The sequence below is a fragment of the Pseudonaja textilis genome, chromosome Z (assembly GCF_049901715.1).
Source record: "Pseudonaja textilis isolate UNSWEBS1 chromosome Z, rPseTex1.2, whole genome shotgun sequence".
Classification (NCBI taxonomy): domain Eukaryota; kingdom Metazoa; phylum Chordata; class Lepidosauria; order Squamata; family Elapidae; genus Pseudonaja; species Pseudonaja textilis.
Window position 1 is genome coordinate 134,906,492 of NC_142008.1, and position 26,788 is coordinate 134,933,279.

The 26,788-nt window shown below is 38.2% G+C and overlaps 1 protein-coding gene across 3 annotated transcripts in view; it reads left to right on the top strand.

Moving 5' to 3' along the window:
• The first annotated feature begins 1,178 nt into the window (after positions 1–1,178).
• The window catches only part of CD19 (CD19 molecule), a 30,667-nt gene continuing 5,057 nt past the window's right edge, over positions 1,179–26,788 (top strand). The window contains exons 1-14 of one of the 3 annotated variants that reach the window (XM_087917650.1): positions 1,179–1,412; positions 2,183–2,431; positions 3,414–3,542; positions 4,585–4,881; positions 6,255–6,344; positions 8,846–8,894; positions 9,879–9,952; positions 13,084–13,194; positions 15,650–15,697; positions 17,204–17,263; positions 20,684–20,746; positions 20,842–20,916; positions 24,286–24,354; positions 25,357–25,425. In XM_087917650.1, the coding sequence (XP_087773776.1) occupies positions 1,310–1,412; positions 2,183–2,431; positions 3,414–3,542; positions 4,585–4,881; positions 6,255–6,344; positions 8,846–8,894; positions 9,879–9,952; positions 13,084–13,194; positions 15,650–15,697; positions 17,204–17,263; positions 20,684–20,746; positions 20,842–20,916; positions 24,286–24,354; positions 25,357–25,425 (1,486 nt within the window). In that variant the 5' untranslated portion in view covers positions 1,179–1,309. The remainder of the gene's footprint in view (positions 1,413–2,182; positions 2,432–3,413; positions 3,543–4,584; positions 4,882–6,254; positions 6,345–8,845; positions 8,895–9,878; positions 9,953–13,083; positions 13,195–15,649; positions 15,698–17,203; positions 17,264–20,683; positions 20,747–20,841; positions 20,917–24,285; positions 24,355–25,356; positions 25,426–26,788) is intronic. The other 2 variants (XM_087917651.1, XM_087917652.1) reach the window with 2 other exon arrangements.

The window sequence follows — 26,788 nt, forward strand, 5'->3', positions numbered from 1 at the left end:
CTACAGGCTTCCCCAAAATGATTGGCTAAAGCAAGATTCTCCAAAGTGGTCAATATCAACCTCTGCTGCCCCCTCCCTCAGACTGATGGGGCTAGCCATTGTTGTTGTTATTATTATGTATAGTACCATTAATTAAACTAGTATTTATTACATTAATTTCAGATAGTAAATGTTTGGGGGTTGAGGAACAATCTGAAACTTCATGGAGATCTCTGAGGTAAAGCGCTTGGGAATCCCTGGGCCAGAGGAAACCTCAATCATCTTATACTGTTAAGTTTAGGGTCCATTTTAACAAATTGTTATTAATTAGGAGTATCCTGGTGTTTTCCTAATATTCCTCTTTTTAATATTCAACCCATACCACATGAGTCAACAACACACATATATTCATGCGTACCAGTAACAAGGATTTCTGCACAATTCCCTCATATCACTGCACTCTCCTCTCTCTCTCTTTCTCTCTCTCCCTGTTTCCCTCTCCCTCTCCCTCTCTCTCATCCTATCTATCTATCTGTCTGTCTGTCTATCTATCTATCTATCTATCTATCTATCTATCTATCTATCTATCTATCTATCTATCTATCATCTATCTATCACATCTGTATCTGATTTCCTTGAAGGGTAAATAACATCAAATGGATTCTACCTGGTCTTAAAAGTGTTTTCTGAACTTGGTAATTTACCTTTTGTATATATTGTCCTAGAATGTCCCTAAAATTCCTATTGCAGCAATGACTATCATTATTAAAAACAGAGAAACTAATATTTTGGGGATGGACAATTTGAAAAGACAAACATTCAGAATAAAAATTAGTACATGCTATAATTAATAATTATCCCACCAAATACAGTAATGGTATACAACCTTAATAAAGATTTCTGTTTCATTTTGACCTCTCTCTGCCAACTGAAGCTGCAATGCCCCAGTTTTCTCAGGGTTTATTTAAAGATCAATGTTTCACCCAAGGAGAAAAAAAACCAAAAGAAGAAATGTACAGGCCTGGGAACGCAGACCCGTATTTCCTAAAGAGACCACCATGGCTTGTTTGAATATAGAAAAGATGTAAAATACAGAACTAAACTTTGCATAGACATTAGACACTAAAGTTTACACTCTCAATTACCATGCACTTGCTGGAATTATTTCTCTGCTTTTTCTCTTCTCCCTTGGGGCAACCATTCAGGTCTCAGGGGAGTTTAATGAAGAATTCATGCTTCAGAGCAGTCTCTTTTGTTAAAATTATTGCTGGTGTGACGCTTCTTTAGGTTGGTTTGAGCCTTGCTTGCTTTAGCTAGTAGGAAGGAGGTAATGGCACCGGTTCTATGCTACTTGCTTCTCTTATGGCTTTCCTGCCACTGGACAGCAACCACGGAAACATCCAAGGAAACTCTGCAGGTGATCCAAGTCACAGGTGGGTCTTGTAGATGGTTGAAAATTGGAAGTTTAGTTGATAACTGATTTCAGATTAACAGGCAGGTATATTTTGGGAAAGTCAACAGTGTCGAAGTAAAACTTAAGAGAAACAATGTGTGTCCTTTTCCCACCATGGGCAATTCCAAACCAAATATCTGAGGTTTGCAAGTAGCAAGCTTGAAATAAAAAAAGCTGGGGTTTTTTTGCATTTCTTATCATCCCCATATCTTTTTTCTTGTTGTATTTTAGGTTGTAGATCCGGTTGTTGTTTTTTTAGTGCAGTATATAGACAATATTCAGCAAGTATTATTTTAGCCTTTTTCAGAAAAAAATGAGATCTGAAATTCACTTTTGGAAACCATCAGGTTATTATTAAACTTAGGGATAAAAAACAACCCAGAATCAGTTTAGATATTGTTTATTAATTTTTAAAAGCTATGCAGATTTGTCATTTGATTCTTATTCTAACTTACTGGGTTAATTTAATCTATTTTAAGAATTTGCTCTTTAAAAATGTGGTTATATTTTAAATAGTTTTAGAGCTGCATTCTTTTTGAGACATTTAAATCAAAAATTTCCTTTTTAAATTGATATTAGCAATTAGAAATTCTTTAAGGGTTATTAATGATTTGCTTCATTTTGAAAGTATCATTGTTTTTATTTGACTTGTTGAGTACTTCCATGTGATGAAGAAGTAAACACTAATCAGAAAAAAATACTTGCTCCTAGAAAGAAAGGAAGTCTTAATAACTATATCTCATGTTCCAGAATCCCAGCAAGTTTCTTTGTCCTGCGGTCTGGATCATTATCTGACTTCAGGTGACTTAGATCTGATCTGGCTTGGTCCAAAAAGGAATGAATTGCTGTATGTAAATATGGGGTACCACCATCCAGAGACAAGACTTAATGCTATGTGGGGCTTGTTGATCTACCGAATTGTTGTGCAAAATACCACCTGGTTTACATGTAATTGGAATGGACTGTCAGGAAACCGCCACATGCTTCCAAACAGAACCAGTAAGTGTTGTAATAATGAAAAGTTGTTTGAGAATTGACTGTTCTCCCTAGCTCCCTCCATCCCTCACTTTGAACTTCCATCATCCCCATTGACCCTGCTGTCTGGAGGATGGTTAGAATTATAGTCTAAATCTGTCAAGACCCTGTTTGGGAAGTCTGCTCAAAATGTTATGTATTGTTTATGATGCATCAATCCAGGATGAAAAGAATCTAGGTAGGACAATGTATCAGGTAACAGTATTGCCTTCAAATTAGCCATCCAGAAAATATGGCAGATATCCCACCCGAGAAGAAACAAGAGAAAGAAGACCCAACATGATATGATAGTTACATTGATTGACTAGGACCAAAGAGACCAGGTTAAAGTCTTCCTTCAGCCAAATAATCTAGTTAAACTGTCTTGGGGCCTAATTGGTCTATCTTCCTACCCAATTCAGCCCTGTATCCCAGAGTTGATTTTAATGGGGAAAACTTGAATATCTGTACGGCATCTCCAGGAAGAATGTTATATTTAACAATAAACAAATGGAAGAAGAACAGCTGTGATAATTGCTTAGAAGGTATCATTGTTATGGCCAACACCATGCACAAATTAAGAATATACCCAATAATACTTTGCCTTTTGGTCTGCAAGGCTGAAATAAAATATTTTAATCATGGATGATTATAGGATAAGGTGACCGTGACAGTCTAACATATGCATAGGGCATCACTTAAGGAAACACAATTAGAGGGATAAAAGAGAAAGAATTTGGGGAAAAAGGTAATTTTCTGGGCTGAAAAAAAAGTGAACCAAGTAAATAATAATAACAACATCCGCCCATCCCAGATCTTTTTGAAAGATTCGATAGATGGATAAAAATGCCAAATCCAATATTAACATCTAGCTAATTGTATGATGAAACACAATAATAATTCATTAAATTTATGTGCCACCCACCTCCAATGACTCTGGGCTGGTTTACCAAACTTACTTTTTTAGGTGGAGATGATTCTGACAACATCCAAGAGAAAATGAAAGCATATGAGAAAGAAGGCTATCATGGTGGAAATTTTCCAGATGAAAACAGCTCTTTCCCTTATATTAGCAACAAGGAACCAGAACAATACCGTGAGTTGATTAGAGTTGCTTCTTCATTATTGCCTAGCTATTTTCAAGGGAACAGCCAGACGAAATCTTCAGGAATTCCAAGGTGGAGTGATGGTGGTGGGTCTCTGTGGATTCCTTCTCTGCAAGGATTCCAAGGTCACCAGTCTTTTCACTCCTTCCCTTCATTCTAGCATGAGATTCCATCAGAGAGATTCCATCACACTTAAGGCCAAATCAGAGCTACCTTCCATTTTTCATTGGGAAAGCGATGGGTAATCTTTCTATTACCTTATGGACAAGGCAATGACTAAAATGAATAGGGAAGAAGTATAAATTTTTATGGGGTTGAAAAGAATGTGAATAAGGAGGTTTTATATGAATCTTTGGTAGGATGTAGGTTGTAATCTTTGTAATCTTTGGTAGGAAGTAGGTTGTAATCCATCCATCTAGGTGATGGTTGCTTTTTTTCCCCAACCAATATCCTTTAGTTGTTTTGGGTTATAGTTTCCATTATCTGTAACATAAATTAATAGGAATTGTATACAAGCACATGAATAGAAGTGTTAGAACATGGAAGATAATTCCTTTAATTATTAAAGAGTGTTAAGTAATGGACAGGAATTGAATAGCAAATAGCATCTGTGAGTGGAACTGGTACTATTTAAGAAGAGAAATACACTATCATAGCTCAGATTGCAAACATCTGTATAATCAAATTCAGTACATGATTTTCAGTATTTTTTTTTCCAGCCTGTATTGTGATCCACAATTTTGTAGCCAAAATAAAATATTCCTAAAGTTGGAAAGTCTGTCTGTAACATGAAGATGACATGGGACATATAAAACTATCACGGAATGAATCTTACAAATATTTTAATTTTGTTTTTTTTAAATTGAAAATTAAAGCTTCTTTAAAACAAAATCATTAGTCTTTAAATTTCTAAGCTATCTGAAGTGTAGCCAAAATTCAGCTAGAATTTAAAACATCTTCAAGTTTCATATGTGGAATTAATGTAAAATTGTGCTTCAGTTCAACTAGTTATTACTAACTTTTCTTCCGTAGAGCACCAGGAAAAACTGCCTCATTCAGCAATGGATCCCAAATATTTTTCTTGTGATGCCCCAGTGCATAGAAATTGGACAGAGGGGACACTGCTCTGGATTCAGCATGATTCACCAGATCAAAATATAGTTCTGATTAATATGACAATACGGCGTTCCGTTCACTACTCACTGGATATGAATGCTAGTCTTGTTTCTTTGATCCTTCCAAGAGTAACTCTGGAAGATGCTGGGAACTATTCCTGCCAGTGGAAAAATCAGACTTGCTATTTTCAACTAGAGGTGATAGCAAAGACAGGTGCGGCTCTAAGTAAACTGGTGGGAAGGGAAAGCTGTTTGTAAATAAGTTAGTATGAACTTAAAAATGCCATCAGGTTTATAAAATCCAAAGCTATTATTTATGGTATTTTTTAAAAGAAAATCACATTGTTTTTGAAAAGGTCATAAACCAATAATTTATAGAGATTATAAGCTAGATCTGTATTTCTCAATCTTTTTTTTTAACCTGTGGCCCTCTTCCAACCTTGTTTTTCTCCTGTGGTACTAACGCTCATCTTCTCACCCTTGTCCCATTACTGGATACAAACACAGGACAGTAACTGGTGTGTTTTCTGGCATCAATAAGACAGTATGTGTAATATAATATGCTTTATATTTTTGTGGCCGCTCAGCAGATGTTGGGAATCCCAGTTACATATTTTTCACTACTGGCCCTCTTGAAATATTCTAAGGTCCCAGGGGGCCATATGTTCCAGATGGGACATCAACTCTACAGGAAGGGTAATATTACTTTTATTGAGAATCTTGCAAGACTTGTTTTATTTCTCCCAACTCCTTGATTGTTATACTCAAGTGAATTAGGAAGGTATCTGCCTGGGCAGCTTCCAAATGTTATTTCATTTTGGACTTTAAAAATGCTTCCACCTTTTTGCCTAGGAAACAATTCCTGCAAATTTTTGTCAACATCCTTTTCCTTACATGATGAACCAGTGTTTCTCAACCTGGGAATTCTGGGAATTGAAGCCCATAAATCTTAAAGTTGTCAAGATTGAGATACACTGCTATATACCATAATCTAATCACATTTTCCGAATGAATACTATATATACATTTGTTGCCTTATCAGGCAAACAGGCAACAAACTTTGAATGACACTGTAGCTGGAACCTATGCTTGTATTTTTCATTAGCATCTAACATTTCATCAGGTGCTGAACGAGTGATAACAGCCTTTAAGCTTAATATCCAGCTCTGAAGACAGGAGACTTTGTTTTAAAAATTAAAAATTACAATGCTCAGTGCCTAATATTTATTTATACTGTGCAGGTGTAAAATGAAAACATGCTAAGAATTTTGATGGGCAACAGATTCAACCAGTATTGGGTATTTTTAAAAACACTGCTACATTTAATACAAGTGCTTATTAAAAGCTAGAAATGGCATAGCAGGCACTGTTTTAGAAAACACACCTTCTTTTCTTATTTCAAACAGAGGGGATATGAACTGATTTATCGTCACACATATATATTCATATTTATTTGTTGCAGCTATTATTGATTTATTAACTGTGCATTATATATTGAAGAAAACCTGCTTTTTGCTTTAGAAATATCTTTGAATTGAATGTGCCTAATCACATCTTTTTCTTCCTTCTCCTCCATCCCAATGAAAGTTGTTTGGCATTGGATGATTTGGTCTGTAGCAATGGGATATATGGCTGTATGCCTTGGCTCTGTTTTTTGCTTTCTAAAGCTCCGGCAAGGTATGTATCTTTATATTCAGAATGAGAGACATGTATGGTTAAATATTTCCGGTAATTTATGCTGCTATCTCCGATAAGTTAAATGTAAAGACTAACACAAGTAGACAGTTGAGCCCAGAATTTCTGTTGCTGAGACATTTGTTAAGTGAGTTTTCCCCATTTTATGACTTTTCTTGCCACAGTTGTTAAGTGAATCAATGCAGTTGTTAAATTATTAACACGGTTGTTAAGTGAATCTGGCTTCCTCATTGACGATGCTTATCAGAAGGTCACAAAATGGGATCACATGACCCCAGGAGGTTGCAACCGTCATAAGTATGAGTCAGTTGCCAACGTCTGAATTTTGATCATGTGAGTATGGGGATGCTGTAATGGTAAATGTGGAAAATAGTCATAAGTTACTTTGTTTCAGGGATGTTGTAACTTCAAACGCTCATTAAATGAACTGTTGTAAATAAAGGACTACCTGTAGATTAAATCTAATCCTTTCAGTACAAATATTTCTTCCCATTTGGTTATAGGTAGTCCTTGATTTACGACCACAACTGGGACAAGAGTTTTCATTTTTAAGCAAAGCAGTTGTTAAGTCAATCCCAATTTTACAGACTTTTTTGCCACTATGTTAAATGAATCACAATGCTATTAAGCAAATTCAGCTTACCCCATTGAATGTGCTTGTCAAAAGCAGGCAGGAATGGTTGCAACTGGGATCAGCAGTTGGGATCATCATGATCTCACTACAATCAATGCAAATATGTGCTAGCTACCAAGTGCCTGAATTTTGATCACATGACCTTGGGACACTGCAATTGCCATAAATGCAACAACAGGTCATAAGTCATTTTTTTCAGTGTCATTGTAACTTTAAATAGTTGCTGAATGAATGGTTGTAAATCAAGGATTACCTGTATTACTTCAAATCTTACATGGCTTGAGATAATCCTCTATAGGTTCCTCCTTTGTTGAGATTATTTGAGCCTTTGCAATGTTTGACAGAAATCTAGGTTGACTCTTCTCCATAGTCCCTTTCATTATTTTGGAATGAGTCTCTGGAAAACTGAGGACCCCAATAGGCCTTTTGGCTGTTGATTTTGTTTTAAATGTTTTAATATTCTGATCTCTAGTTTTGATGTTTTATTGCAACTTCTGGGAGCCCTCAATAAATGGCGATATTTTAGGCTTAATAAAATAAATGAAAGAATAAAACAAATGAAGGAATAATGTCATAATAATTTTATAGTTAAATATGAAGTCTGTGGATTCCTTTATTTATGATAACCATCTCATCTCATCATAGAGCCAATTTGGTCTAGGGGTTAAACCACAAGTCCAGAAATAGGAAGACTGGTCTTAGGCATGAGAGCCTAAGATTTTGGGCTAATCACTTTCTCTCAGTCCAACCCATCTCACAAAATTGTTGTTGTGGGGAAAATAGGATGAAGGAATATTAAATCTTCACTCACTTTTTATTAAGAGCACAGACACACTCTTTTTGTCTGTGTTCTTATTGTTCTTCCCCCAAATGAACTGACCCCTCCCAATTTATTATTTATCAGCCAAGAAATATTGATGGTTTCTTTTGAGTGGATTTATAGTTATTCCTTAAAAGTTGCAGGATGTTCCGTAAGAATATGAAGTAGCAAAGGAGCTCTCCTGAACCACCTGAAATAATCCAATCTACATTGTTCATCTATTTTTTTAGTAGTGCAAATTATAGACATAGTGGGAGAGATAGGATTTATGGGTACATATGTGTGTGTTTGTGTGTGTGCATATATTAGCGTTTGAGAACGATAATTAATGAAGAACAAATAGATGAAGAGGTAGTTTTAATCTATTTTTGACTCTTTCCCTGAATGTTGTATGCAGCCGTCCAATTTATTTTTCCTGGAATATGAAACCTTCAGATTTTTTTCCCCCTTTGACACACTAGTGCATTGTTTTTCAAACTCAGCAACTTTAAGATGTTGCTGATTGGGGAATTCTGTAGCTGAAGTCCACATATCTTATGATTGCTGAGGTTGAGAAACACCAAACTAATGTGTCAAAATTGCTACAGTGAAGAAAACCCTTTATAGGTAGTCCTCAATGTACAACCACAATTGATATCAAATTTTCTGTTGTTAAGTGAGACATGTGTTAAGTGAGTTTTGCCCCATGGTATTTCTTGCCACGGTTGTTAAGCAAATCATTGCCATTGTTAAGTTAGTCACATAGTTGTTAAGTGAAACTGGCTTCTCCATTGACTTTTCTTGTTAGAAAGCCTCAAAAGAGGATCACATGACCTTGCGATACAGCAAACGTCATAAATATGAATCAGTTGTCAAGCATCTAAACTTTGATCATGTGACCCTGGGGATGCTGCAGTGGTCATAAGTGTGAAAAATGACCATGTCACTTTTTTCATTGCCATTGTAACTTTGACTGATGACTAAATGAACTGTTGAAAGTTGAGGACTACCTGTGTTTGAAATGTTCTCTGTCAACCATTCTTGTTTCAGTCAACCGAGCTCGCAGACAACAGAAAAAGTTGATGAGTCATAACAGGAGGCAAGTACTCAGGATGCAACAGAGTGCCAAAAAATAGTGGGAATTGTGTACCAAATTTGGAGGACTATGTACAAGATAGGCCTGGCAAAAGGGTAACAGGAGAGACTAGTCAAGAAAAATGAAGGAATGGCTTTGTATTAACTTTAGAGGTAAAGAGTGAGCATCTGGTGGTTAAATTCCAGATGTTTTATAGACTTGAAATCCTAAGGCATAAGTGCTTAAGCTGTACAGTATCTGGTTCCTGAAAATTTGGCATGCAAAAAAAAATAATCAAAACTGTTAGTAGATTAAATTTTTTAGCCTGGCAGAGAAGGAAATTATTAAATACATGCCCAGATATGCTGTCTCAATTAAATTAAATTAAGACCCTCAATTTAAATTACATTAAATTCAGTCCTTGGCATGTTCATCCCTTCTTTTTGGAATGTCATGCTTTTAGCATGGTACTCAGGGTCAAATCTGATCCTCAACCCAGAATAAGATATGGATCTCTGCCCCAGATGAGTCTTTCCCGTATCTGGTGGCCTCCAATTTTCTGAAGGAACAGTTGCCAGAAATAGTTCTTCTTTGATAACATGTCCAGCCCATTTACAAAAATTAGTCACTATTGATGGAGATTCATTAATTTTATAAATTCCATTGATATAGGAAGATAATTTTAGATTCTGAATTAAATGGTTTTATGAGCCTGGGAAGAGGGGAGACATTTCTAGGTTGATACTATGGGTTTCTCAACTCCATGCTGCATATGGGATCCCAATAAGGACCCCAGATATTTTCTCTGATGCTCTCCCCTAATGGCCCAAGTGATAATAGATATCGTGTTCTAGTGGACTATTTTAAGCTTATGAGTGATAACCACAATTGTCCTCCCCAAAAAGCTCTGTTGAGCATCTGATGTCCTTCACATTTGTGCCCTGACAAAGCAACTTGTGTTCAATTCAGATCTTGATGCCATTCATATTTTATGTCTCTCATTTCCAGAAGATATTTTTATGCCAAACGAAACAAAAGATCTATCTCCAATAGGATTATGGTATCTGCAGGAAATGATGATGGTGAGTTAACTAGGACCTTTCTCCATTCATAAAAGTAATGTGAATTTTTCCACTATTTAAACTGGCAAAAAAGTATGCTAATGAAAGTTGCTTTAGGAATGCAGCAAAACACTGGTGTTGTCTTTACAGATTTAATGCAGGAAAAATTAATGAAAGCAATTGGCAGATCTTCTGGCTCCAACCAAGAATGATTTACAATAAGAAAACCATCTCCCTAACATGGACTTGGATTGGAGTTGAAAAGAAGGGAAGTTTTGACATATAGCAAAACGTGCTCTGGTTTCACACAACTGTGCTGTGTGATATATATAAAATCCTTTGGGACATTAATTTAGCTTTATTCTGAATTAGTGTTGTAAAAGGATTAAAGTCCTAGAGACTAAAACACGCGAAGAAAGGTTGCAAGATTGCGCTTGGCTAGTCTAGAGTAAAGAAGGAGACATAATATTCCAGTATTTGAGAGGCTGCCACAAAGAAGAAGGTTCAACTAACTTATTTTCCAAAGCACCAGAAGGCAAGACAAGAAACAACAGATGGAAGCTAATCAAGAAGAGAAGCAACCTCGAACTAAGGAGAAACTTCCTAATAGTGAGGACAATTAACCAGTGGAACCATTTGCCATTAGACGTTATAGGTGCTTCATCACTGGAGATTTTTTTAAAGAAAAGGCTGCACAGCCACCTAGAATGGTATACGATCTCCTGCTTGAGCAGCGGATTAGAAGACCTCCAAGCCCCCTTCCAGCTCTATTCTGATTGATTGATTGATCAAAGTTTCTCTATTCTGGAACAGTGCTAAACTCATAAAAAACTTGAAACACTCAATTATGGGGAAAGTTGCAAGCTGAAGTGGGAAAGAGCTTTCTATTGCACCAAACAATGGCCCTCTTAAACATGCCAACTCTATTTATCCATGACAAAAATGACATATTGTGAAGGAAAACTCTTTGGCTACCAACAAGGGTAGGTTCAGAAGGAAATAGTATTGGATGGAACAGAATGAAATGCGAAATTCCCTCTCTCATCATCTTTGTATTCCTGTGCGTGTGTTTGTGCACATGTGCACGTGCGCACACAAGCTATATTTCCACATATTGTAGTAGTTTTCTTGATGCCAGGTTAAAAATTTGAAACTGAGGCAATTTTGCAATCAAGCTACCCAGGCCTTTGCTGTTGAAGCTGGGGGTGGTCTTACTGCAGACTCCTCCTGACTGTATAGCTGCTTTGACTGCTTTCTTTTCCTTGAAAGGAAAGCAAGGAGAAATAGCTTTACAGTAGGCCCTCTGTGGCAGAAAATGAGTCCCGGGGCCTGGGAGAATTGTTCTGTTTCCCTTAGTTCCCCTGTTACCTAATCCCCTGAAGCAATCACTTCATACAGAGGACTGACAGCAGACACATGTGGGTTTTCAACTGCGAAGTACTGGCCCAAAGTAGGTTCCCCTCACTTTGCCTCTTTCCTCCCTCTTTGCTTCATGCACAAACAGAACCCCTGTTCCTCCTGCTGAGTTAGAATAGGGCAGGGGTGGGATTCAATTTTTTTAACAACCAGTTCTGTGGGCGTGGCTTAGGTGGTGGGTGTGGCTTGGTGGTCATGTGACTGGGTGGCCATGCCTTAGTGGTCATGTTATTGGCTGGGTGTGGCCAACTCAATATCACTCACATCGAGGCACGCATCTCCTCCCCTAGCCTCTTATGCTGCAACAGTCATAAGTGTGAAAAATGGTCATAAGTCACTTTTTTCAGTGCCATTGTAACTTTGAATGGTCACTCCACACAAGCAAAGTACCAGCAAGGGAGGGAAAAAAACTCCAGAGAAGTTCCTGAGACAGGAAGTCTAGTCCTGCCAAGAATGTAATAAGGGTTAACGGAGAGGCAGTTTTTGTAAGCAACACCAAAATGTTTCCTTCCTGCCTTCCTTACAGGATTAGGCCAGTCATTTCTTCTTAACAACCGGTTCTCTGAACTGCTTAGAATGTTAACAACCGGTTCTAGCGAATAGGTGCGAACTGATAGAATCCCACCCCTGGAACAGGGACTGGAAGTGTAAAACAAAACACAACAGAACAGAATACTTTATTTGGCCAAGTGTGGAATTTGTCTCCAGTGCAGAAGCTGTCAATAAATATGCAAAGTGATTGAATAACAGCAGCAGCAGCAACAACAACAGCTGTCGATAAGAAAGAGAAAAAACTCTGGATAGTGGATGTGGCAGTGCCTGGAGACAGCAGAATAGAAGAGGAAGAACTGGAGAAGATAACGAAATACAAAGACCTACAAATTGAAATAGAATGACTTTGGCAAAGGGAAGCAAGGGTAGTACCAATAGTACCCACCTTGGGTGCAGTCCCAAAACAACTGGAGCACCACCATAACTATTGACAAATTTGCCATCAGTCAATTGCAGAAGGCAGCTTAACTTGGAACAGCTTCCATCCTGCAATGGTATCTGTAACACCATCAAGCATCCAGATTTGCCTATTCCAGGTCCTTGGTAAGGATTTGATAGGTAGACAAAAGTGCCAAACCAAGTCTGAATATCTGGCTGGCTGACTGATGATCAATAATAATAAGAATAATACAGCATTTGATTGCTGCTGGGTTTGAAAGCACCCTGCATCAACAGCTACATCATGAATAAGGCAGCCTTGCAGCAGGAGCATTTATTCTTCTGGAGGCAAGCTGTCCCACTGATTAATTGTTCTGACTCTCAGGAAATTTCTCCTTAGTTCTAGGTTGTATCTTTCTTTAATGATCTTCTACTCATTACTTCTTGTCCTGTCCCCAGATGCTTTGGAGGATAGGTTGCTACCCTCTTCTTTGTGAGGGTAATATAATAAGGGCAATGCCTATGTATACGTTCTGGAACATTTTCTTGACAAAACCAGAATATTTTTCTCATGAGCAGAAGTTATTTTCTATGAATATTTGGTCAGATTCTTGAAACTGCTGCAGTTGTAAGTGGGATTGATATAGTGTGAAACAAGTGCCAGACTTGTAGCACCTTGAAAGATTACAAATTTCTTAATGGCAAAAGAAGGTACATTTTCAAATGCACCTTCTATCTTTATTTGGCTTTAAAAAATTCTCCTCTGGAAGAGATATTTTGATGCAATGTGCTTCTTGTCTCTTAAGTCATAGAGCAAGTTGATGCCTATGAAAACATGCCGCTAGATATGTGTGCACAACGTGGCCAAAGGTTACTGCAGAAAGGAAAAATCTTGCCTGATACCCTCAAGATGGAAGGTAGGTACATATAGGCAGAGCATAGAATTAGGTACTGTGTGTGAAATTTGTAACAGGGGAAGTGTGCCAATAATAACAGGGGAAGTGTGCCAATAATAAAAACAGTGTAAAGAGCAAAGACTGATTATGACTGGAGTAATGTTACAGTAATAGCAAATAATATTATACAATCAGGTAAGATGCCATTATAAACATTGTGTTTTCTCTCCCCCTCTCTCTTTTTCTTTTACGAACTTGTAAACCCTTGATTTGTGGTGGGGTTGGCGCGACAGGGTAGAGCTGAGCATTTACTGGCCAGATGCCCTTCCTATCATCTATGTAGAGTTTGCAGTAGATATTTTCTCTTTGCACCCTGAGAGACATCACATTTTATCTACATCCTATGAATTGCTTTTAAAGATCTGGCTTTGAGTAGCTAGTAGTTTAATTTTGCTTTACTTTCTGAGGGCGTGAAACCAATGATACAAAGCACAAGATGGGAATCTCTAGCTGAAGAGTTCTGAAAAAGTAAACATTTTTCAGATATGAGGTTAATGCGGCCCAATCCCCAAAATAGTTTCATAACTCTTACTGCATGAACAAGGGCCTGCATGAACAAGACTGTAATTTATGGTGTTTAGACATCTTCTAAATGTTCCTAGGTATTTATTTATAACTTTTCCTGTTATTGTAAAGCAACATTACAGCCACAGTCACCTGTGACTACTAAGTCTTCCTTAAATGAAGGCAGGATGCAAAAAAAACAAAACAAAAACCCCGAGCACAGGAAATGGGTAAAGCTGTTTGAAGACTGAACAAAAGAGGCCCCTCCACCTTTCAGCACGGGGCACCATTTTGTGGATCCTTCTCCTCCTCTTTCTCCTTCTCCATCTCCATCTCCTTCTCTTCTTCCAGATTCTGCAACTTCACAAGGTTAAAAACCCTCTTATAATTACTAGCAGCCATAATAAGTATGGTAGGAGCACAGAATATCTTCATGCCTTGTGTCACCAGTAGCGTTAATAGCATGTTTTGTGCAACAAACTGATTCAGCTAGGCAACTTTTTGACATAAGCAACACAGATGAAGGTAGAGGAAGTAAATAACTTTAACTCTTCCTCTTTTTTGCATGATTAGACAAAGTTATTTCACTATGAATGATCTACAACATCTTCTGTTCACGCACTCATAGAAAATGGTTCTTTGAAATAAAAGCACATTTAACAAAATAAACTTTTCTTACTTTACTTCAAAGTGGTATAAACCAAGAAGCAAAAAATAAAAATAAAACCCCAGGTAAAATCAGATGTGATCACATGATGGCTTGTTTAACAATTGCACACTTAACAATGAACTTTCCAGTCCCTATTGTGGTCACAAATCAAGGACTACCTATAGTGTCATGCAGTCTCTTTTTAATGTAGGAGGCCAGTTCCTTAAAAAGAGCATTCTCAATCTTAGCAATCATAATGCACTATGTTATTTAATTAATCAATTAGTGTGACTACTTCCCATGAACAGAACCGAATACCATCATAAATACACAAACAATAAAAGTATTTGTGACTGACAAATGTTTCCAGACAACACTCCCACTTGTGGCTTTGCTCCTTGCTATGTACAAGCCTCATGGGTGTTCCCTTGCAAGTTGCTTGAGACTATCCAGTTGCTTGACACTTGAAGTCTGAGAAGCCATGCCTTATGTCAATCAATCAGAATATAGCTGGAAGGGACCTTGGAGGTCTTCTAGTCCAGCCCCCTGCTCAAGCAAGAGATCCTATATCATTTCACACAAGTAGCTGTCCAGTCTCTTTTTAAAAACCTCTAGCGATGAAGCACCCACAACTTGTTCTTACTGTCAGGAAGTTTCTCCTTAATTCCAAGTTGCCTAACTGTTGCACAAAGCATGCTATTAACACTACTGGTGGCACAAGGCATGAAGATATTCTATGCTACTGCCACACTTGCTAAGGCTGTTAATGATTATAAGAGGGTTCTTTCCTTAATTAGTTTCCATCCATTGTTTTTTGTCCTGCCCTCTGGTGCTTTGGAAAATAAGTTGACGTCCCCTCTTTGTGACAGCCCCTCAAATTCTGGAATACTGCTATCATGTCCCTTCTAGTTCTTCTTTCTCTAGACTAGCCAAATTCAAATCCTGCAACCGTTCTTCATACATTTTGGTCTCCAGGTCTTCAGTCAATCTATTTGTTCTTTGCACTTTTTCCAAAGTCTCAACATTTTTTTGTGTAATGTGGTGATGAAAACTGGGTGCAGATGTGTGTCGAGCCCAAAATTGACATTTGTGTATAAGCCTCCTTCTCCCAGTGTGACCTTACTAAGGCTTCATAAATGATACTAATGGTGATTTTGATTATCTGATGTCAATCAGATAATTTTCTGATCATTTTCTGATCTCAATCGAAAAAGGCTAGTCTAAGAATTGCACATAACCGTTTCTCCCTTTTCTTTCCATCAGATGAAGAAGTATATGAATGCCCTGATAGTGAAACTGAGCTGAAATCAGGTGGTTAAAATGGGTCAAGTGGGTGGGGTGGGGGAGGAAATGATAGCACAAGAGTTAGCACTCAAGCCATAGATATAGGGTGATCACCAAATGTACCACACTCGACTGAGAGCTTAATCTCTTAACTGAAAAAAATTAACCTCTTGAGACATATAGGATTGGATGGGGGGTGGGTTATGGGTAAAACCAGAAAACAAAGGAAACCACAGCTCTTTACCAAGCTTTAAAGTGGGCAAGTGGTAGCATCATAGTAGAATGTGGAAGAGGAAAATAATAGGTAAAGTGAGAAAAAAGTGGGCGGGGCAGCCACTTCTGGGTCGCTGTTGTGTGACCCAGGGACAAATTGCTCAATTTTGCTGCCTTTACAAAGGCTGCACAGTGCTGTGGAATTTCCAAAACTGCAGAAAGCTTCTGCAACACTTGAGGACTGCATTAAGGCAGCAAAATGGAACCCTCTGCTCCATGGCTGCCATCTTGTCCCACTGCCCCAACGTGAAGTCTGGGAATTGTCAAAAGGTAAATGTGAGATAGGTATAGGCCAGAGGTGGTATTCAGCAGGTTCTGACCAGTTCTGGAGAACCGGTAGCGGAAATTTTGAGTAGTTTAAAGAACCGACAAATACCATCCCTGACTGGAGATTTTACAGTATCCTTCCCCTGCCACACCCACCAAGCCATGCCCACAGAACCGGTAGTAAAGATTTTTGAATCCCACCACTGATATGGAGAGGAAGCCAAGGACTGCAGGGTCCAGGCAGGACAGGATGAGGAATATCTTAGCTAAATCTGGCCCTAGGTTCTGTCTTGGTTTATCTTCCCAATAAACAACCAAGTCAGAAGATCATTTAAAAACAGTTTATTATGGTACCCTGATAAAGTGGGATCTCTCTATGAAAAAGGAGAACCTGGAGACCCACTTTACATTCCTTTTTATTGTTAACACAACAAAGAAAATGAAAGGAAAGTTGGTTGGACAGGATAAGAGTAATCCCTCCTTGCACAGTTAATCAATTATAAAGCTTGTTTGAAGTTATATCACCAATCCTAGTTGACACTAAGAAACATTTTATTATCAGGAAATAGTCTCCAAATATCCTTCAGTATATTATCTTTTCAATTTAGGAATGTTAAAAACTTACAACCATAGGATAAAAGTTTTCCTACATTCCAGTCTGTCATGAGCCTGAACATTATTTTAAAACAGAACATAAGTTAAATTAAAATACAAAGCATCTATGTTACTTAAAGTTACAAAATCCACGACATGTACCCCTCAAAATGTATGTCATGTGCCCCTCAGGAGACAGGCAGCATAATGTTGCAGCATCCCTGTGGTCAATCATAAGGGCAAATGACCATAGATTGGTGCAGTGGCCATAACTTTGAAATGGGATCATAATGTAGTTTGGGTGGTGGTGGTTTGTCCTCAGTTCCAACTGCCGGTAGTGACCCGTCATATCGCAAGAACTACTTGTAATCTTTTAAATCTTGTTTGGTTTTGCTTCAGATGATGAAAACTATGAAAATACTCAAGAAGAAGTGAAACCAGGAGATGTAGCTCTGAATGGTAAACCAATTTGTCTTACAAGTTTTGCTTTCTTTATGTAAGTTTGCATCAGATTGCTTCATTGATTTCCTACATTTTGTGAAGGAAACTGATGAACTTCTCAGGGCAAGTGCAGAAAATTTTTGAAGAAGTCAAGACACTGGCCATGACCGTGGGGTGCAGATGTCCTGCTTGGTTTGCTTGACCATCTTGTACAGATGCCACCTGAACCTTCGTTCTTCAGCAGCTCTTTGAATGAGTAATGTTACCTGGGGAGTAGCAGAACCCTATTGGATTTGTGGGCAGAGATCTATAATTTTTAAAGGTAGATGAAAAACAAATACTGAAGGAGAATGTTAAACATTCACTTGTGGTATATGAGAGGGGGGATTCTGAATTTTGTACAGGTAGCCCTCGATGTACAATCACTTGTTTAGTGATCACTCAAGGTTGCAATGGCACTGAAAAAATGACTTACAACTTTGACATCCCCATAGTCATACAATCAAAATTTGGGCGCTTGGCAACCAGCATGTATTTATGATGGTTGCAGTGATTCTACATCATGTGATCACCATTTGTGACCATTCCAACTGGCTTACGACAAGCAAAATCAATGGTGGGAAGACAGAATTTGCTCAACAATCACATGGTTCACTTAATAACTGCAGTGATTCACTTAACAATTGGGGCCAAAAATGTAAAATTAGATACAATCTGTTGTCCCCAGTTTGGGTCTGATCCTGATTGTTCTGTATTCTGTACAGTGGTAAATTTGTCTTCTGTACAGATGCAGATAGATAAACTCCACAAAACATCCATAACAAAATACTTTTATTGGTTTATCCTCATAACTCACATTTTGACAAAGTTCTTCTTTAATGACCAATCCTTTGCATATCTGTCTTGAGGGTAAAAAGATGGTTATCTGCTATCCTTTTTCTCTCATCTCGTAGCGGTAGAAATAGAACAGTTACCACGAGTCCGTGAGTTCAGCCAAGAGAGGAAACCTCCCCTCACCCCTTGAGGCTCAATTTAGTGACCAATCAGGATTACAGATGTGGTCACGTGATATGGACTACATTTCCCAGGATACCTTAACTACATTTACCATGATGCATTCCCTTAAGGGGACAGCTCACAATTTTTACCTAACTATCCAATTCCCATACACTGGCTGGACAGCACACTGATGCCAAATCCATTGAAGAACACCAGACATGAGGGGCAGGTTTTGCTTCCTTTTATTGAAATGCTTGCACAAAAGGTGTCCCTGCCAGCAAAATGCCAGAACAAAGGATTAAGAAAACTTTATACAACTGCACTAAAGCAGAAGGCGAGATATATTTAAATAATCTAATAAATATTTTAGTAGTGGTCTAACAATTGTCTTATTGGCCTGTAGCTGTCCCTATTCCTAAGTCTTGGCTGATGAATGCTGCAGGAGTCATCTAATACACATTGTATTTGCTCCAGGCCATCCCTATTTCATATTTTCTAGCAGAACTATGCAAGATGTCTAACTCTTACTTTTATCAGCTTTCTAAGCACCCCGAATTGTTACCAGCTTTAAACATGCATATTCCCTGTGAATGAGCATTCTTTGTTCATGCCAGGCAGACTCCAAATTACAGGCTTACCTGTCTCCTTTCAAGTGATGCCGTAACCTTGCTTTGATTTAGTGGACAGTCTATCATTCCACTTAACATCCATCTTGGTTACCAACCAAAATTCTGGCCCCAATTATAGTCATAAGTCAAGGATACCTGTATAGCAAACTCTCTTAGATGTTTATCTACAACACAAAAGCACTGAAAATCATAGGCCAGTTATTCAATGATAGGTACAGGCGGAGACAAAATTCATAATACCAGTTTTTAAATCTAACTCTTTCTATATGCCTTCAGCACATTTATCTGAAAGTCTAAACAGAACAAGCCAGACAGTGGACTAAGGAGGCTACCCTGTACTTGGAACAATGCTGAGATAAAGGAATGGATTAAGGTCCACAGATTGGGAAACCCTGACCTGGAAAAATGGATTAATAATAGAGGTCTATTAGTGGGCACTGGAAGTGGGTGAACTAATAGGAGACAAACTGAAACCCCACCAAAAATTGAGAGCATGTACTAAGAAAAGGCTGCATTTTGGGAGATGAATGAAGATGCCATATTAAAACTTTTCAAAGGATGCTCAGGAAAAGGAAGAGGACATCTACCAATTCATCTGACATTATGGGTAGTCCTTGACTTACAATCACAATTGAGCCCAAAATTTCTGTTGCAAGGCAAGACATTTGTTAAGTGAATTTTGCTCCATTTTATGACCTTTCTTTCCACAATAATTAAATGAATCACTACAGTTAAGTTAGTATCAAAGGTGTTAAGTGAGTATGACTTTCCCATTGACTTTGCTTATCAGAAACTGAAGATCTATACTCCAAACTGTCTATTCTGAACTGAACAAATGACCAACCAACTTCTAAAGAAATCCACTTGCACTCATCCAAACTTAGATACATATGCATGCCTTATGTCCAGATCTTGCTACCTCTACTATTGGCACTTCTAGTTGAGTCTACCCCATGCATGGTAACTTCCAGATCTACTGACCAACTCACAGAATTCCTAAAATGGACCGTGTGTACAGTAGATCACTGCACAAATCAATCTAGAGTTCTCATTTGAACAAATATCTAAACTCACATTAGGCACAAAAAGCAAAGATCTAACTTTCTAAAGAAGTATAACGCTAGGAAAAGTGGAAGGAAAGAGATGAGGATTAACATCAGTATGGAAGATCTGAAATAATAGATTGGAGACAGATTTGTCCTAGAGAAAATGTATCTGTGATCAATAAGATTTGATGCCAACTTGATGGCATATAATAATCAAACAATTTTAGAGATAACATTTTACAATTGTTCTTTGCTACTTAGTTTCCAGTACCATCCACCTATCTTTGAATATGAGAAAAGCACCAGGATGAAATTTTCTTTTCTTATAAACCCTATCCTGTCAAATCACTGAGAGAGTAATTGGCTTGATTCCCTTCCAAAGAAATAGGTAACAAAATCTAATAGAACTTACATGCCTTGAGATTACTCTTAGTGTTGGAACAAGGAGAGGGGGAATAATATTTTAACATCAGTCAACTAAAGATGCCTTATGCATGACTCATTCATGGACTGTGGATAAGATAAAGGCCTCATCACAAAGACACAACAGAAAATACATGTTGCCAGAGCAAGTTTGTGCCTTAGTGAGGTACAAGTTGAGAAGTCCTTCAAACTATTGTTTCAAGAGTGGTCCACAGCTCGTCAAGATCTCAGAAAGATCTTCTTCCCCAGATATGTTTCACATATAGTATGCAAAGCATGTGGATTAGCAATAACCATCCTTTACTTCCTCTTTTTTAATGACAGATGTTCTTCTATCATAGATGTGCTCATTTACGAAAATAACAAGGACAAGGTGAAGTTTGATCTTTACAACGGGAACTCAGGTATTGAAAAGTATATGGGGGTCTTGATAAAATGAGGAAGGCAGGTGTCATGATAAGATACAGCTAGTATATTCTTGCTTTCTTATGTCCCATAGCTGACATATGGTACTCCAACAAAACCGAGCATGTTCTTGAAAATGTGACCCAAGACCAAGACCCCATTGCTGAAGGTAGTATCTGGATTTGATATGGAAGTTAAAAGGAAAAGCATAATGCTAATATAGATCAGGGTTTCTAGAACTTGTCAATTTTAAGATGTGGAGAATTTGATCCCCCAAATTCTCAAATCAGCATGCTAACTGGGAAATTCTGGGAGTTGAAATCCATAAATCTTAATGTTGCCAAAGTTGAGAAATACTACTATAAAGGAAAGCCAACTGGGTTTTGAAACTGGTGTTCTTCATATATTGAAATGTATCTTTGCACATATCCAGGTATTTTAGCTAGAGGTAATGTGAAGTGTACTGTACTGCAACCCCATGTCAGTTAGGAACAGCTAGAAGTAAATCTAAATTGGGTTTTATTTATGAAAAGGCAACTAGACTAATTTTGTGACTAAAAAGAAGACACACAATCTTTCTATTCTCCCACCACCACCATCCTGTCAGGGCTTATCATTCTCCCTCCCACCAACTCAATTGTCAATAACTGTCCTTCCCTCTCCTACATCATCCAATGCAACTGATGAAGCTTACAGGATAGGAAGTGAAACGTCTTCTTTTTCTCAAAAATAATCAACCCAGTTGCCTTTTCAAAAATAAAAACCACTTTTGATAAAATTATGACCTGGATGACTGAGAATCTTCACAGGCAGTTAGAAGTACAGTACTCTATTCCAAGTAGATATTGTCATATTGTGGATATATTCCCTTCCCCCGGTCTAACATGCTTATTCTTGTTCTTTATTATAATCCAGATTATTTTTAAACAAAAGTAGTTTAAACAAGGATGTCTGTAGAATTTTGAAATTAACAAATGTATCAACTGTATTGATTTTCAAATTTGTAAAGATACTTTAGCACTAGTTCCCTTGGTTACAAAACCTTGTGCCAAGGACCTCCAGTCTTCATATCACATCATTGTGGCAGCTGCAGATTTTGAAGCATCCCATTACTACAGGTAAAACTCAAAAAATTAGAATATCGTGCAAAAGTTCATGTATTTCAGTAATGCAACTTAAAAGGTGAACCTAATATATGAGATAGACTCCTTACATGCAAAGCAAGATAGTTCAAGCCGTGATGTGTCATTGTTGAAATGATTATGGCTTACAGCTCATGAAAACCCCAAATCCACAATCTCAGAAAATTAGAATATCGTGAAAAGGTTCAATATTCTAGGCTCAAAGTGTCCCACTCTAATCAGCTAATTAAGCCATAACGCCTGCAAAGGGTTCCTCAGCCTTTAAATAGTCTCTCAGTCTGGTTCAGTAGGAATCACAATCATGGGAAAGACGCTGACCTGACAGTTGTGCAGAAACCCATCATTGACACCCTCCATAAGGAGGGAAAGCCTCAAAAGATAATTGCAAAAGAAGTTGGATGTTCCCAAAGTGCTGTATCAACGCACATTAATAGAAAATTATGTGGAAGGGAAAAGCGTGGAAGAAAAAGGTGCACGAGCAGCAGGGATGACTGCAGCCCGGAGAGGATTGTCAAGAAAAGGCCATTCAAAAGTGTTGGGGACTTTCACAAGGAGTGGACTGAGGCTGGAGTCAGTGCATCAAGAGCCACCACACACAGACAGATCCTGGACATGGGCTTCAAATGTCGTATTCTTCTTGTCAAGCTGCTCCTGAACAACAAACAACGTCAGAAGCGTCTTACCTGGGCTACAGAAAAACAGAATTAGTCTGTTGCTCAGTGGTCCAAAGTCCTCTTTTCTGATGAGAGCAAATTTTTGCATCTCATTTGGAAGCCACGGACCCAGAGTCTGGAGGAAGAATGGAGAGGTACACACTGCAAGATGCTTGAAGTCCAGTGTGATATTTCCATAGTCTGTGTTGATTTGGGGAGCCATGTCATCTGCTGGTGTTGGTCCACTGTGCTTCATTAAGTCCAGGGTCAACGCAGCCGTCTACCAGGAGATTTTGGAGCACTTCATGCTTCCTTCCGGAGACGAGCTTTATGGGGTTGCTGACTTCATTTTCCAGCAGGACTTGGCACCTGCCCACACTGCCAAAAGCACTAAAACCTGGTTCAATGACTGTGGGATTACTGTGCTTGATTGGCCAGCAAACTCACCTGACCTGAACCCCATAGAGAATCTATGGGGCATTGCCAAGAGAAAGATGAGAGACACGAGACCGAACAATGCAGAAGAGCTGAAGGCCGCTATTGAAGCATCCTGGTCTTCCATAACACCTCAGCAGTGCCACAGGCTGCTAGCTTCCATGCCATGCCGCATTGAGGCAGTAATTGCTGCAAAAGGGGCCCAAACCAAGTACTGAGTACATATGCACACTTATACTTTTCAGAGGTCTGATATTGCTCTGTTATGTCTCCCCTTTAATTACAGGAGGGCAAAACAAAACAAGCAGTTCACAAACCAAAAAGCAAACCTTCCCAAAAGGACTGTGGAAGGGTTTTCAGTCCTCAGCAATAAATCCAAACTCTGTCCGGCAAACCTGACGTGGCTATAAATCCCAAAGCCTCAAAGAGTTCTCTCTGTGTGTTCATTCCCATAAATCACTTTGCTTCTGGCAAAGCTCGCCAGCCAAGCCATTTCCTTTTATCCACTATGAGGGCGTGTTAATCTCCTTAATTAGTCACTGGCTCGACGCCTCCTTCCTAATTGTGACTGACGCCTCAACTTTCGTCTGTTACGCACATCTAGCCAGGTTCTTTCCAAAGACTCCTCCCCACTAGAAAAGTCTCGCAAGTGTTCCTGGTTAGCTATTCCTGGCTGTTGCTCAGCCAGAGGAGAAGAATCAGAGGAGGTCGAAGGTCCTGACAGCTCTATTAAATCAGGTTCATCCCTCCTAGTTACATCCATTTCCTCATCCTGACTGCAATCCAAATCGCTCAACAGAGCTGGCTCATAATTTACTGCCATTTCCTCTTCGCTTGAGCTCCCATCTGCCAACGGAACAGATTCCAACTCCGGAGTCACAACATTGCTCTATGTACAATCCTTGTTTAATTGACTGCATGTAATATTCTAATTTTCTGAGATTGTGGATTTGGGGTTTTCATGAGCTGTAAGCCATAATCATCACAATTATGACAAATCAAGGCTTGAACTATCTTGCTTTGCATGTAATGAGTCTATCTCATATATTAGTTTCACCTTTTAAGTTGCATTACTGAAATAAATGAACTTTTGCACACAGGAACATTGCTTTCCTTCCTTTTCCTTCTTAACGTTTTAGTTGTTTATTTATTAAATTTATATGTAGCTCCTCTAATTATCAAGTGACCTTCTATGGCCTTTGAGAACTTTCAGGGTATTTCCCATAACAACAATTGACTCCGTAAGATGCTGACAAAGTTATTGAATCATGGAGTTGCTGGTGATAATCTACTGTATTTATTTAACAGACAATGAAAACTATATAAATTTGGAAGAAGAGTGCCCTATGAACTCTGGTACAGCGCGACTCATAGCAGGTATGAAATAGAGACTAAAAAAACCCCCCAACCAAATCCAGAATGTGTTATCTCCAATCTTTCTTCATCAACAAAAGCCAACTTATTTCTAGAAGGCATATTTATTATTACTATTACAGATAGTCTTCAAGTTACAACCACAATGGGACCAAAATTTCCACTGCTAAGTGAGGCACTTGCTAAATGAGTCACGCCCAATTGATGATCTTTTCTGCAGGTAAGCAAATGGATAGGATAGGTTAGGATAGGTAAGGATAGGATGTGGTAGGGTAAGGTAGAATAATAGAATAGAATAGAATAGAATAGAATAGAATAGAATAGAATAGAATAGAATAGAATAGAATAGAATAGATCAGATCCCCATTTGCAACATTCTGACAAGCAAAGTCAACGGGGAAGCCAGATTCACTTAACAACCAGGTTACTAACTTATCAACTGCAGTGATTCACTTAACAACTGAGGCAAGAAAGGTAATAAAATGGGGCAAAATTCACTTACCAAATGTCTCACTTAACAACAGAAATTTTGGCCTCAATTGTGGTCGTAAGTTTAGGGCTACCTTTATTTTATATCTTATTTATTTAAGGAAATTCATACCATCAAATCAGTGCAATTGGAAGTTGAAATTTGTTAGACTGGTAAAACAAGATAGAGATCTGATATATATAATTGGTAAGCTGAAATCACCATATCACAGTGATTCCAAATGGGGTTTTATCAATATTAAATACACAAAGTATAATGATTAGAAACTGGCTGCTACTTAAAGATTAAGTCTTGTGTAAGAGGCAGTCTATTTATGCTAGTTCTGGAGAACACAACTAGTTAAGTCGCATTGTTTTTATATAGTCCCTCGTTTGTGGAAATCTTGGATGCTTTGGGCTGCTCAGTATAAAGATTACTGGACAGGAAATCTCTGCTTTTAAGAATTTAATAAATTATATTACTGTAAATGCTGTATAAAATGCCATTTAGCTATTGGTATCCATCTCTGCTTCCAGGTTTACGCTTACAGCTGGCTCTGGACATCCATAAGGACAGGCAGGATGGAGACAGCGAACCTTCTACAGGTAAGTAAAACCACGAAATATTCAAACTTCTCCTGGCTCCTACCTACCAGGTTGATGTATAGCATTACCATCTTTTTATTTTTAAAACTTCCTTCCTGCATATGTAATTTGAAATGCATGAAAAATACATTTGCATTTTGAAAGCCTCTATGGAAAGGAAACTGAGCATAATGTATTTTATATGCATCCTCTGAAGCCCTCTAATCTTGCCCTATTCCTACAGTGGATTACCCATGCAGGTAGTCCTCAACTTAAGACCACAATAGGGATAAGGAAATTTCTTGAATGAGTGTTAAGTGAGGCATAATGTGACCACATCCAATTTTAGTCTTTTTTGCCAGAGTCATTAAGTGAGACACCACGTGACTATGACTTACAACCTTCTCTGCCAGCTTTCCCATTGGCTTTGCTTGTTGGAAGCCAGTTGGAAAGATGGTCATATGCTGCAATAGTTGTAAGTGTGAGGACTGGTAATAACTTTTTTCAGCATCATCATAACTTTGACAGTTGCTAAACAAATGGCCATAAGTAAAAAATTACCTATCATTTCTTAATGCTGACATGAATTCCCTACACCTCCCATGTTTTGAAGCTTTGCATCCATCCTGCATCTATCCAAGACTGTTTTAATCCCTTGGAGCAGATATTCTACACAGGTAGTCCACGATTTACAACAGTTCATTTAGTCACAGTTCAAATTTACATTGAAAAAGTGGCTTATGATCGTTTTTCATACTTTGCAGCACCCCCATGGCCATGTGATCAAAATTCAGATGCTTGGCAACTGACTCATATTTATGACGGTTGCAATGTCCCAGGGTTATGTGATCACCTTTGCAACCTTTCTGACAAGCGAAGTCAATGGGGAAATCCGATTCGCTTTAACATCCATGTTACTAACTAAACAACCGCAGTGATTCACATAACAACTATGGCAAGAAAGGTTGTAAAATGGAGCAAAACTCATTTAACAAATGTCTCACTTCACAAAAGAAATCTGGGGCTCAATTGTGGTCATAAGTTGAAGACTACCTGTACTCTGATTTATTTTAATGTCATACTATTGCCAGTTCCAATTGGCTACAACAGCTGGCCTGGTCATTCCCCTCCAAGAGCTAACAACAATCTTTGGGCTGCTTGGCAATTATGAGCTGCCTGGCAACTATATTCTCAGGATGGAAAACAAACAGATTAGGTTGTCATGCAGAATTGTGGATAACCTCAATAAATAAATTTATTTGTTCTATCTATAGGTGATAACAATGCAATAGCATAAATTACAATAAACCAAATCACAATAAAATAAAATAGAATAATTAAAAAGTGTTGGATACAAAGAACTCAAAATGAAATAGGACAGATT